Source organism: Chlamydotis macqueenii, chromosome 9 (genome assembly GCF_036417535.1).
Source record: "Chlamydotis macqueenii isolate bChlMac1 chromosome 9, bChlMac1.mat, whole genome shotgun sequence".
Classification (NCBI taxonomy): Eukaryota; Metazoa; Chordata; class Aves; order Otidiformes; family Otididae; genus Chlamydotis; species Chlamydotis macqueenii.
In genome coordinates this window covers 11,372,902-11,386,611 of record NC_141564.1, presented here as the reverse complement: position 1 = coordinate 11,386,611, position 13,710 = coordinate 11,372,902, and the positions used below count along the sequence as shown (strand labels likewise).

At 39.4% G+C, this 13,710-nt stretch overlaps 2 protein-coding genes across 2 annotated transcripts in view; one reads left to right on the top strand and one right to left on the bottom strand.

Moving 5' to 3' along the window:
- The window catches only part of PLS1 (plastin 1), a 45,218-nt gene extending 38,198 nt beyond the window's left edge, over positions 1 to 7,020 (bottom strand). Inside the window, exon 1 of the mRNA XM_086754382.1 lies at positions 6,939 to 7,020. The gene's annotated coding sequence lies outside the window, so the exon portion shown is untranslated. The remainder of the gene's footprint in view (positions 1 to 6,938) is intronic.
- A 3,412-nt stretch (positions 7,021 to 10,432) lies between these two features.
- ATR (ATR checkpoint kinase) overlaps positions 10,433 to 13,710 on the top strand; it is a 37,079-nt gene continuing 33,801 nt past the window's right edge. The window contains exons 1-3 of the mRNA XM_086754792.1: positions 10,433 to 10,548; positions 11,144 to 12,033; positions 12,644 to 12,825. Coding sequence (XP_086610918.1) covers positions 10,452 to 10,548; positions 11,144 to 12,033; positions 12,644 to 12,825 — 1,169 coding nt within the window. The 5' untranslated portion in view covers positions 10,433 to 10,451. The remainder of the gene's footprint in view (positions 10,549 to 11,143; positions 12,034 to 12,643; positions 12,826 to 13,710) is intronic.

Sequence of the window (13,710 nt, the reverse complement as noted above, 5' to 3'; positions counted from 1 at the left end):
ATCAACTCTTTTACAGGGCAAAACATATCTCTAGAGGAGATCTTACAAGATATACATTTTATTTCACATAATATTTTAACTAAACAAGTAAATATTTTGGATTTTAAGTTAGCTACAAGTCTGCACCAAGAGGCTCATCCTCCTCCCACTGACCTTCACAAAAACTGAATAATCCTGTCCTGTTGTTTACTATCACTTTACACAGTGACAATTCATAAAAATAACGCATATTTCCAACTCTCCAAAATTAACGCTCTTGAGCATTAAACATTAATCTATATTTAAAGCCTTATTTTTAAATTTCTAAACACGGTGCAGAAATATTTTATGTGCTATCAATTAGCAAGACCACGCTATGCTTACCTTCCATACTTTCATTCAAAGTCTGAGGGACAGCCCTTCCCACTATTACTGGTCTATCTCCCTCTGGCTGAGGAGTCCAGCTGACAGCAATACAACTGAAGTGACATCTTCACTAAGAACTTCTTCAGAAGCACAGAGACTACAGTAGCACCCAATTATTCATCCAACATATGCTTATTTGGTTGAGAAGGATTGATATGGATCAATCTTACTGAGTTTAAATGCTTTGATCTTAATTTGCTTAGGAAAAAGGAGAATGGTAGCTTAAAGAATAAACTCTATGGCAGAATAGTTTTTTCCATACATCAACCACCACAAAAATTATTTTAGGAGGGGAATTACGCAGAAATTTTGGAGTGCAACAGAAATACGTGCATCTATTACTATAGATAATTTCATAATTTCCACTTTCCCCAAGGCAGTCGGTCTATCAGACGTGGCTGATCCAGTAGCTGTTTTTCACCACAATAGGAGTGCTGTCATTTTAGGGTGCAAGCCACCTTACGAAAACAAACATAACACAGAGTGCCAGAAGTAGGGATTTGCTCCGGCCCGACAAACAATGAGTCTTGTGCTTCTGTCGAGCCTCTCCTGGGAGCCGTTTTGGTGGGATGTGACCAAACCACCTTTCCCATGCCAAAGAATCCAACTGGGAGATTGAGTTTCATGCAGAAAGGATGGTCTCAAAGCTTTTGGAAGTTTTGCGAGGTCTACACATTGGGTTTTAATTATATTTTTTAAATCTCTATTTTAAAAAATTACATTCCCTTGTAATATCCTCTTTATGCAAACACTCAATCAGCCAGACACATATAGCATTACCAAACTGTAAGAGGCAACTGAAATTTTGCCAAGCTTAATTTTATTAGAAGGAAAAAAAAAACCAAGTTGGAGTAATTCCCATGTACACATGGAAATGTACATGTGGGTATGCCACTGTAAAGTGGCCATTTTAGTTATTGCTGGTAAAGTTATATTTTACTGTATTCGAAACATTAGAGAGTTCCCACCACTATCTTACAGAGGACATATTTTTTCCATATATGTTTAGCAATATGTACCTGGAGACATATAGTAATAACAGAATAATTAAATCCCTTTGGAAAGATAAAAGAGATATAAATATCAATGATTAAGATGAACAAGATATCAGCTTTTAGAACAATATGTCCCATAGGCTTTGAATTAGTGAAGTTGTTATCTGTGGATACAACTCGAAGCACATGATAACTCTCTTAAATCAATTAAATTATTGATAATATTTAAATTTATCTATGTTTATCTATTTTGATAATTTGGGATGCGAAAAATACTTTGCCCAATATAATTAAGTGGCTTATATAAGTGATGCTAAGTAAAGCAAAATATATCTTTATATTAATTTATAAATTGTTTACTCACTGAATACATCATGTTACCTAATGGCAAAAAAAGATTTAGAATCAGAGTCAAGTCCTGATATATCACAGACAAATCACTGGCTATATCAGTAGCAAATATCTATATCACTGGAAAAATCCACATTTATTTCCATTAAATACATCTTGATTCTATAAATCAACCTTGGAAGGACTAGAAGCATCGCGGAAGGACTAGAAGCATCGCAGAAGTACCAAGCTCAATGGAAAAGCAGAATTTCATACTGCTTTATATTGACCTACCTTGAGGATAGGAAAGAATAGAATCTAGTTTCCCTTTGTCATAAGGGATAAACTACTGCAAAGAGAAATGGTAGGATACGTGGAAAGTAAAAGGGAGAAAGGGAGACATGGAGCTAGAAGAGGAGCTTGATAAATCAGCAAGACAAAAACATTCCAAACTATAAGTTTTCGGTTTCCAAAATTTTTATGAGGGAACATCTGGTTTGAAAAGAAACAGCTAGCTCCTAAAGTTCACACTGAGATAAACCCTGTAAATTAGCATTCAAGTAAATATCATCTTGCTGATAACATACAGCCTAATATTTCAGCTTTTCTACATGTCAATTGTTTAATCAGTCCATTCTACCAATGATTATTAACAAGATGAACAGATGAATACACTAAGTGAACTAAACTGGGTAATACTGGATCCAGTATTAATTTTTTTTGCTAGTCCCTATTATTATTATTAAAGAAACATCTGCAGGAGAGCCCTGAAAGTGGCTTGATAATCCCTTTCCCACCAAAAGCATGCATGTAGAAGCACACAATCTGCTTTATGCATAATTTATTTCTGCAGCTTAGCAGTACCATTCTCACTGATGAGCTATTATGATGTACCACCTTTATTCTCCTTGGGCACCTGTATGTAATAGCAGTAACTAAGCACACATCCTCACCAAAAAAAAAAAAAAAAATTCTAGAAATTCACCAAGTCATTTACATTTCAAATTACCAAACTAAATAATTATGTATATAATAAGGTCACGACTGACATTTAGTATTTCCTGCATGTGACCAGCTGAATCAAAGCTGAAATCACGTAATTAGTAATTTTATCACAAACATCATACACTGGAGAATAGCGACATCACCCTTACTGTTTAATTTTGTAGCCTTTTTTTAAAGTTGTAGCAACAGTGATGCTTAAAAATCCCTTAATAAAGTGCAAAACTCTGTACTAGTCATACTAAAAGAAAAAGGAAAAAAAGAAAAATTTAAGTTGTCATTTAAACTACATTTGAAAGTCCTGGCTGTTGTAATTACATAGATTCTTCTTTTATTAAAATATTTCTTCTGTGAAAATCTGAATAACTGTACTAGCTGCAATTTCCATAGTAGGAAATTGTTGTTTTCTGAGAAAGATTTAAGGTGAGGAGAAATAGTTTTCCATCTCATTCTGTGTTCCATACTAATAACACTAGAATAGAATTTATACACAGGAATATAATGCTACAAGTTGGGTGGGTTTTGGTTTGGTTGGGTTTTTTTTTTGTTTGGGTTTTTTTTTTGTTTGGTTGGTTGTTGTTTTTTTTTTTTTTTAATTAATTTCCAGAGCAAATTAAACCATGGAAACATTTCTCCCATGAAATCATTAAGACAGTTACATTCTTTAGTTTTGCATTTTTTTGGTTTTTAAAATCAGCATTTAAGATTCTGCAAATTTTGCTTGAGTGAACTAAATTCCAGGAATTTTACTCTCATTCAAAAATTACCAACTCAAGAAGTCTTGATATTATACCACTGATCCTGGTGGTAAATACACTTCTGTGAGTTTCCTCCCCAGCTACTAGCCTCAAGAATAATACTTTTCTAGAAATATGAGAAAGCAAGAAACAAGTAACAAAAAGATACATACAGGCAACTGTTTTAAATAGTAGTAGCTGTAAATAAGAAAGGAAAAAAAAAAAAAAAGCCAGGCTCCAAAAGAATGTTAATCTAACATGCTCTCTCCCTAAATTACTCCAATGTTTAATTATACATCATCAATACTCCTAAGCATGTAAGCAGGTTTATTCATATTAAAAACCTGGATAAATGCTTGCAGGACTAGGACATGTCTGGATTATATATAGAAATAAAATACATGAGAAAAGCAGATTTTTATGATTTATATCTTCTTTCCTCACTTTTTTTTTCTCTTTTTTACCTGTTAGTTTTTGCTTAGTTGCTGGACATACATATTCTGTTTTTAGGTTGCTCACTTCCCTGTGGTCCTTCCCATCATTTACTGTTTCAAATATTTTTTTTCTGTTTTTTTTTTAAATCATGAAACCAATATTCAGGACAAGATACAATTTTAATCTGTGCCCCTACATTCCACCCAAGTTGACTAAGCTACACAGGTAAAGATAAAAACAGAGCACGCCAGAATACATGCTTTTATGGTGAACAGGAACAATGCAATGTGTTCAAAGGTCAAGCAACTCCTCTGACAATCACTTCCATAACTATATATGGAAATCAGTCTTCAAGTAATCATGCAGTCTACCGGGCCTTATTACAGCAACCATGCAAATGATAAGCCATAAGCACACCTTGATATTACATAAAATGACTCAGTATAGTTCAGAGGACCTCCCTGCACCATCTTGGCTGTATTTCCTCTGACCACCGTATCAGCCTGTACAATGTTCATGTAGGCATCAAGGAATAAACACGTGCATTTAAACGTCTTAATATCATCACTGGTGTCTACCTGCAAGAGACAGCTGAGATTTAACTGCACTCATGCTTAACACATAGGGGAACATCTCACATCCATCCAATCCACAGAGCGGATGAGCCCCAAGAAGAACAGTAATTCTACCTCAGAATGAAATAGCAACAGAGAGTATAAAAGTACAAGCAATGTGCTCTTGTGCTCTAGAGCCTGCTGCTTCTAGGCAAAGCCACTCAATGTCTTAAAATAAGTACACTGACCTGCAGAGGCGTGTGGTAAAGAAGCAATGAAAGCCAAAGAAGATAGAGGCCTGGGTGTGGAAGAATCATGCAACTCTAAAGTAAGAGAACTGCCTAAGTAGGGGGAAAAAAGAAAAGGGGAAAAAATAGTAACATCACATTCAGCAGAAATCTTGGTAGTGACGCATACACTGGATTTGATACTTAGCTCTGCCTATCTGGATGAATATCCCCTGAGTTCTGTCTGCAAGCTCTGCACACCTCAGACTCATTTCACTAGTATGAATTCTGCATTGGAAGAGAAAATACAGAATGGTCCCAAGGCACACTGTTTTCATTGGCAGAGTCACTCTGTTCGGCTGGATGGTAACACACCTGCTCCTCCTCCTGAGGGTCAACAGACATAAAAGTATAAAACAATGGGATAAGGAAGAAACAAGGAAAAGAATTAAGAGTTATTCAGCTGCTTATCATGTGCTCAAGACAGGCAAGGAATGAAGTGAAGTGTTTCAGTTGGTGTTTCTTTGAAGAGTTTGGGGAGTGCTAGGTTTTATGAGTGCCTATAAAAGTGTTTTTACGGAGAGCATCTAAAAGACTTCTTGCATCCTTGCAGCACAATGAAGTTGTTATCATGGGCAGTCTTACATAGAGTCTTATAAGACCACAGGAGCAGCAGAAACTTGATGATATGGTCAGAAGGCAGTAGATGGGGCTTTGCAACCAGGAAGGAAAAAAAAAAAAAAAAATTCTCCTAACTTGACTCACAGTGAAGGATGGGGAGCAAGAGATCCCTCTTCAGTAAATTGCTGTAAGTAGTTATTAAAAAAAAAAAAAAAAAAAAAGAAAAGAAAAGCCTGAATTACATGCTTGGTAAATGCATAAAGAAACTGCACCACAAATTTATATAGCACTCTACCTATGACAAATGAAAGCACTTCTACAATACCTATATTAATAAGATGTCACTGTTGACTCAGGAGACTTCCAGACACTTTTTCTTTATATTAAGCACTTTGTGTGCCCTGCTTACGCTTTACCAATAACGACAACAAAAAAAATTATTCTATGATTCAATACCTCTATCATATTTGATTGAAAGCTAAACAATAATATAGCCTGCTCAAATTCTCGTAAGACCCCACTAGATATTTTGCTATCTTTCTTAAGTTTACCAGGGATGACACAGGAATTTTAACTCTCCATCAAGTTAGCAAGTAGTGCAATTTATACCTTTCTTAGTGTGATTCTTGTCTCAGGCTTGGAAGTTTACACTCAGAATGTTGTTTTCACAATAAATAGATTTTTTTTTTAGATTTAAATCATGTAGAAAAATTTGTGTTCAAAATAATACTGATAACAAAACCCAGACATACTTAGTCTTCCTGGACCATCAAGTTCTGCTTTAATAAAAATGTAAAGCTACATGGTTTCTGTTTTCTCCTATAAAGGAGAAAATGATAGAAAACATTGCAACATATGTTGAAAAACAAGCTAACATAAAACCCAGTTACGTTTTGTTTTTCAAAGAATTCCAGTTCCTTCCCATGTTAGCAACCTTTGAAAGGTCAGCAGAATTTTTAACAGAACGGCATACGCATACTTTGCAGGACAAAAATGAATAATCTAAGAGTAAAAAAAAAAAAAAAAAAAATCAGTAACAGGGTCCCCCAAAACACCCATCTGAAATGGATCAGCAATTGAAATACACACACGCATCCACTTCATGGGCTGCTTTGCGTGCGGGAGACAGAGCCCTAGGGCCGCAGGGACCGGCAGCACGATTAGGAGCCTCCGAGAGGATTTTATTTCAGCCCGGAACCAGCTCAGGCAAAGTTCGTAAGCAAACGCAGAAAGAGCTGCTCCTCCTAATTACGGAGCCACAGCTCAGGCACAGACCCTCCCCGCCATGCCCACCTGTTCGTAACGCCCTTTCCTTTCCCCTTTTCCACACCGAAGTCCCGCACACTCGCTACGGGTGGGGGCCCACGGGGGTGGGGCGCAGGCCCGCGCCCTCCCGCACCGCCAGCGACCCCCCCTCCGCCGGGCCGCGCGGGACCCCCAGCCCGCGGCGCGGGGCTTGAGCGGCCTCCCCGGCTTCTCCTCCGTACCCGCCGGACTTCACGCATTTAAACGCGCTCGCTCCCTCAAAAGAACATAAACCAGAAACCAACATACGCTAAAAAGAAAATAAATAAATAATATTAACAGCAATACTTTCAATATTGTCTAAGTACGCTCCTCACCGTTACCTACAGGGAGGAGCGCTGAGCCGGTGGGCGCCGAGCCCCTGCACCTGCCAGAGTCCGCCCCCTCGCCTCCCGCCAAACGAGCCCGGCTCGCCCCTTCCACCTCTCCCGCAGACACGGTGAAGCGGTGACACCGAGGACCGGACCGGACCGGACCAGACACCGACAGGACCAGACGCAGCGCACCACCCGCTCCCTACCTGCCCTGCTGCCACCTCCCACTGTGCCCCGGCGCCCGCCAGGGCCCGCCGCCACCTGCCGCCGGCGGGGCGGGGCGAGCGGACGGGCAGCCCCGGCGGCCAATGGTTGGGCGGCAGGGGCGGGCCGAGGCGGGGGTCGCTCGGGCCGGTCTGCGCGGCCGGGAGGGCTCGTCCCGCGCTTGGCGGGGCCGGGGGGGGTCTTGTCCCGCCCTTGGCGGAGCCGAGGCGGGGGCTGGACCGTGCCTGCGGGGCGCCGGGGCGCTCTGAGGAGAGTGCCGCCACGGCCGGCCCAGGCGGGCAATGGGCGCTCTAGTTGGGGTTCCTCGGCCAACACTGAAGTCCTTCCTGCCTCACTTTAAGCCACCCTCAAAAGCGCAGCAGTGCGCGTGGGAGACCGTTAGAAACTGCGCGCCGTGAGCGCGATCTCGTCTGGTGACGAAGCGGTTAATCTCCAGCGGCGCCGCGGGGCAGCGCAGCCGCGCGTTCGACAACGAAGGCGTTTTGGGTCCTGCCGGGCGCCGTCAGGCAGTTCCCGCCTCGGGGGCGCGCGGCCTGTTTCAAAGCGGGAGCCATGGCCGAGCAGGGTCTGGAGATGGCCTCTATGATCCCGGCGCTGCGGGAGCTGGGCAGGTAGGACGGACCCGGCCCTCGCCTTGGCGGCAGTGCACAGGTGCTGGGCAGAGGAAGCGTGACCGGTCTCGGCATCGGTGTGTGACATGGGGAGGTGGAAAGCTGACTTCCGTCCCCTCCGCTGTGCGAGGTCTCCCGGCGCTGGGCCTGCGCCCTCCTCCCGCCCTGGTCGCCTTCTCCTCCCGCCCTGGTCGCCTTCTCCTCCCGCCCTGGTCGCCTTCGCCTCCCGCCCTGGTCGCCTTCGCCTCCCGCCCTGGTCGCCTTCGCCTCCCGCCCTGGTCGCCTTCGCCTCCCGCCCTGGTCGCCTTCGCCTCCCGCCACCTGCCTGGCTTGCTCCCTGCCTCTCGGGTGGTGCTGGTAGAACGCGATGGGAAAGGCGTGTTGGCCTAGCGTCCTGGGGACTTCCCGTGTGTCTGTAGTGTGGTTTCACTGAGGGTTAACAACCTTGAAGATGTTTGTCTCTCCAGTTTCAATGGCATCATCAAGACCGCGCCTTTGTTTTGTAGTAGCTCGCTAGTTGACATGGAGGTGCAATTGTATTTTGGAGATTTGACGTGACCAGAGTTAACTGCCATCTTAGTCACCTGAACAGTTGCTATTGACATCTCTTACCCAGCATATCGGTAGTTAATCAGTTAATTTTGGTTAATTCCAAAAGTGAAACGACTTTTAGTTATATTTTTTTCTATACCAAAGTTGATTTGGTGCTTGGTGGTAGCATGCGGATAAATCCTTTAATCTGCCAAATATGGATTTAATATATATAAAACATAATTGTGTAATGAAATTAAACTGTCTGCAGCACTTCATAAAACTTTGTACCTCTGAAGAATAAGGAGAAAGAGGAACAGGCAATACACTAGTCACTAAAACAAGAAATCAATTTGTATTTCTTTTTGAAGACGTCTAGAAGAGAAAAAAAAAATCAGTGTCTAACATTGTGTTGTTGAGATAGGCTTCAAATAATTATTTTGTATTGTAAAATGGATAATGTCAAAATAATGTACTTTTAATTTTAGTGCTAGTCCAGAAGAATACAATACAGTTGTGCAGAAACCAAGACAAATACTCTGTCAGTTCATTGACAGAATTCTTACAGATGTAGACGTTGGTAAGTATTACATCCATATCTTTTTAAAATTATTATCTGCTTTATGCTTTAAGTAATTCCTGCCAAAAAAAAAAGTTACAATTCTAATTTCAACAAAGATTTAATAGTTGAATGCAATACTATTTATGACTTATTTTTAGTAACTTCCACGATGAAGTATTTGTTATTATGATGTGAAGTAAAAAAAAAAAAAAAATAGGAGAATGCAATGCAGAGGTGTATGAATAGAAATGCTCACAACATTGAAAATCAGGAGTATCATGTAATGTGATTGTTCATTGAGCTTGCAAGTCTTAATACTTGCAGGATCTTTCAGAATTTAAATAGAATCATAGAATTGCATGGTTGGATGGGACCTATAAGGTCATCTAGTCCAACCGTCTTCCCACTACAATTGCTGCCACAGGTACTAAACCATATCCTGTAGCTCCTCATCAAGCTGCCTCTTGAACACTGCCAGGGACGGCGACTCCACCACCTCCCTAGGCAAAATATGTTGACGTAAACAGCTCTCTTTTTAATTTTAGAATTCTAACAAAGCCTTATTTTAGTACTGCTTAAATCACGCTAAGATTCCAATTATTACATTACTGTAACAACGTTTTGGTAATTATGAAATATATATGCTACAAAGTTATCATTTGTAGTTATCTGTACATTTGCATCAAGGAGAATCACAGTGAGGGTAACTGACTGTTTACAAGGTATAATTTCCTGTAGTTGACTCAGTAAGACTGTGTTATTTTGTCCAGTTAATTGGTCTATTTAAGTATCATACCCATGTTACTCTATAGATGATGTATTTGCTAATTCTTTTGTAGTCCTAAAAGGGAAGGCTATACAAATAAAAACAAAAGGCTAATCTGCTTTAGATACCGCTTATGAATATATAGGTATTGTATTTTATCATTACCATGTAACTTTTGTGGTTAATTGCTATCTGAATCTGAGATAGTTTCCTTCATGCTAACTTACCATGTGGAATCTGGATAAACCTGATGTGATTCAGGTACCTGTTTCAGTGGAGCTATGCAGCAGCATTAGCTATGTTTAGTATTTTGCTAAACTTTCTGATTCAGGAAGCTGAACTTACCATTTAAAAACTTCTATTTATTGGAGATTTAGAACAAGACTTAGAGGTTGTTTTTTTTTTTCTACCAGGATCATAAACCTAGGGAAGATTGTGTGATTAAAAATTAGAATGTTAACTATTTGCTATTCTTCACTCATCAAACAGTTGGACATAATACTAACTAAACGTTGGTGCATGTAGTGTTAATGAATAATATTTAAGCTGAGTAATTTATATTTTTCTTATACAGTTTGGTATCACATAGAGGGTTTACAATATGCACAAAATAATCTTCATGGATTAATAAAGCACACTCCCAATTGACAATTATACAGTTTTAATACCATATGATAGTACTTTATGTATTAAGTTTCTTCTTTCTCTTTAGGTATACACAAAAATTGTGAAGTTGATGTATTGCAATGCTAATACAGAAACTTTTTTTTGTTTTGTTTTAAAGTTGCTTTGGAACTGATAAAGAAATCAGATTCACAGCCAAGTTCTGTAATGTTGCTTGATTTTATTCAACATATCATGAAATCTTCCCCACTTATGTTTGTAAATGTGGATGGAAATCAGGAGGAAATTGAATGCAGTTGCATTGGTGAGTTTGTTGAAAATGTTTATGTTAAAGCTTGATATTTTCAGGATTAAAATTTTCTGACAATGGGATCATACAAAAAAAAAAAAACCCAAAAAGCAAAAAAGGGAAAAGGCAGATTCATAAGTTCAGCATTTCATATTTGTAAGTAAGTGAATATTATGATAGACTTTTAATATTGTGAATTGATTTGCACTTGCAATAATGGAAATTTATCAGTACAGTTTGGCCTTATTTTTTACCATTGTTCAGTGGTATTATCAGGTTCATGTTGATGACATATCCTGTACATATATTCATTGCCTGATGTTTTTTTTACAGAGAAAAATGTCTCCAACTGTCCAGAATAAAATGTCTGGTTTGTTATGTTTATTTCCACAAGTACCCGCCCCTCCCCTTTTCCTCTTTTTCAATGAGATCTGCTGAAGAAATGTTCCAGTAAAGGCTCTCTGTTTACTAAGCTTACATGCATTTATCTCAATGAGTTTTCTTTTGTTTTACTGATGAGCAGCCTGCTCTCAAGAAGGTACTTGTAATAGGAGGTTTTGGGTTTTAATCTTACTAATTTTCTGTTTGCTGTTTCTTTTTAATGTGCTAGAATTCAGTAACTGGATCATAACAAGGCTTCTCCGGATTGCTGCAACTCCAAACTGCAACGTGTTGCACAAGAACATTTGTGACGTCATTTGTTCTTTACTTTTTTTGTTTAAAATGAAGAGTTGCTCCATTTTTGAAGTATTAACAAAAGACTTGCTACAGCTTTTCCAAGACTTAATCTTCCTGCATGAGAGAGATGCACAAAAGCATCTCTGGGGAGATGTACTAGTCTGGCCAGTGACTGTAAAGAGATTTTCAAGCAGTACAAGTTACAATATGGGACATTTAAGACTAGCACAGTTACAGCTGATGGATATGCCAAATGTAGAATGTTTGGAAGTTATATTAATGTCTATTCTGACAGATATTGTGGCAGATCTTTTTTTTGTAAGACAAGATATTATTCTCTGGGGGATAGGCTGCTCCCTGTTAGAGTATGGCAGTCCAAAAGTTAAAGCTTTGGCAGTGAAGTTTTTAGTAAAATTGATTCATTTAGGAGGACCTCCAGAACAGCTGGCCAGTGTTTTCTTCACAGTCTTTTTTGGAGTTCTACAGTCAGCGCTTGAAATGGATATTGAAGAATCAGAACTTTTTGGAGAACCACTCTTACTGTTGGTGAGGACATTGTTGCCTTTTGAAGCAGAGTCTTACAAAAATATTGAACCTGTCTACTTGAATATGCTACTAGAGAAGCTCTGTGCATTGTTTGAAGGTGATGTGTTTAGGTGTCTTCAGTCTGAAAAGCTGAAAGCTGCTTTTTGTCATATACTGCAATATTTTCTGGAGTTTGTTCCAACTGGCTATGAATCTGCCTTACAAGTAAGAAAAATCCATATCAGTACCATATGTGGAATTTTTGTGAATGTGCTTGGAACTCAGGAAGAACAAGAGGTAGGTTAATTTTTAAAAATGTATTTATGGTGTAAATAGATCATGTATAAAAAGGTTCCTTTATGCAAAGAAGAATATATAGGAAAAACTATTGTTAGTTTTATAATTAGATTGATACTCCTTGTTTCTCAGCTGCTTCATACATTTTTACAGGTCAGAGTTCTTTAATTAGATGGATGTAGTTGGACCCTATGTTTTTAGATGTATTAAACTATTGAGAAGTTATGCAGGCACAAGAGTCTGTCTGTAATCATAGTATAAAATGGGGGTAATGTTGAGCGTTCCTTATACCCCATACACTCTCATCCATATCATATCTATTGTCTCTTAAACTTAGTATGTCTGTCTTGGTGGCTTTTGTGGCAAGGTATTATGCCAAGAATTGGGAAACAGCTGTACAAGCTGCATTCTCTGTGGTAGGAAACTTCATGGCTTATCAGAGTTTTAATCTTGCAATTAAGATTTTTTAACAGAAAGGTTTGTGAGAACTTTGTTACCGTAGTATTTTGAAATCTTAAATTTTAAATCAGGAACAATAATATCGCGTCTTTGAGAAGTAAGGCGTAGGCATGGCATATGTCATGGCACCTCTGTTGTTTTTATGTCCCAGTTTCTGGTGAGTCCACTTTATGCAGCATTAAAAACACAAACAGAAGAAATCTTTCAGGAGCTTCATCAGAACCAGTTAGATACTTCTGATACTGAAGGGTGGAGCAGCAGCAGTGATGAAGTTCCAGAGAAAAGACGACGACTAAGCCTACCAACAAAGCATCCAAAGAAATCACCAGTAATGTATGATACTTACTCAGCAACTACTTTTATAGTAATTTGGCTAGGGAATAATAACAAATGACAATGTTTTTGAGGCAGTTTCTTCCTAACAGTCACATTGAAAGATCTTCTGGGAAAAGATCTAAATGATATTTTGAAGGATCGGAATCTACAAACGATTTTTAAGCCAAACTTTAGTTAAAGACACTGTATTTTTCATATGTTCAATGCAAATTATTTTTATTTTTACACACTGAAAACAGAAAAGCTGAGAGAATACACACAGAATCATGTTACGTGGCTGTGCTGTTGCACTAGACATGCTTAAAGCAGGTCTAATTAAGTCAGCTTGTTCTAAGATGAACAAAGCCAGTTCTGTCAGCATCTGTTTGTGCTGGGCTTCAGCTCCCTGATTATCTTGGACTTGCTCCAACCTGTTGATCTGTTCTTTGTATTTGGGCACTCAAGACTGGCTCCAGCATGCAGTACTCCAGGTATGGGCTCATGATTAGCCTTCGCTCTTGATAATACAGCCCAGTATGAGGCTGACTTTCTTTGCAACAAGGTCACACTGATCTTATAGTCAACTTTTCTGCAAGTCCATCAGATAATTTTCTTTAAAGCTGCTTGCTAGCCAGTCAGCCCTCAGCCTGTTCTGTTGCACAGGGGTTAGTCATAGGACTTTTCATATGTCTCTGTTGACCTTCATGAGACTTTTGTCAGCCTAGTTTTCCAGCCAGTTGCGCTCCTCTGGATAAGAAGCTCTCCTTTTATCCACAGACCTACCTGTCTCGTTGTAGAAAAGAATCACATTAGTCTGGCATGATTTGTCCTTGGTAGATGTGCTGTGGTTTTTCACAGTCACCTTCTTGCCTCGTATGTGGCTAGCAGTGAGTTTATGTAAGA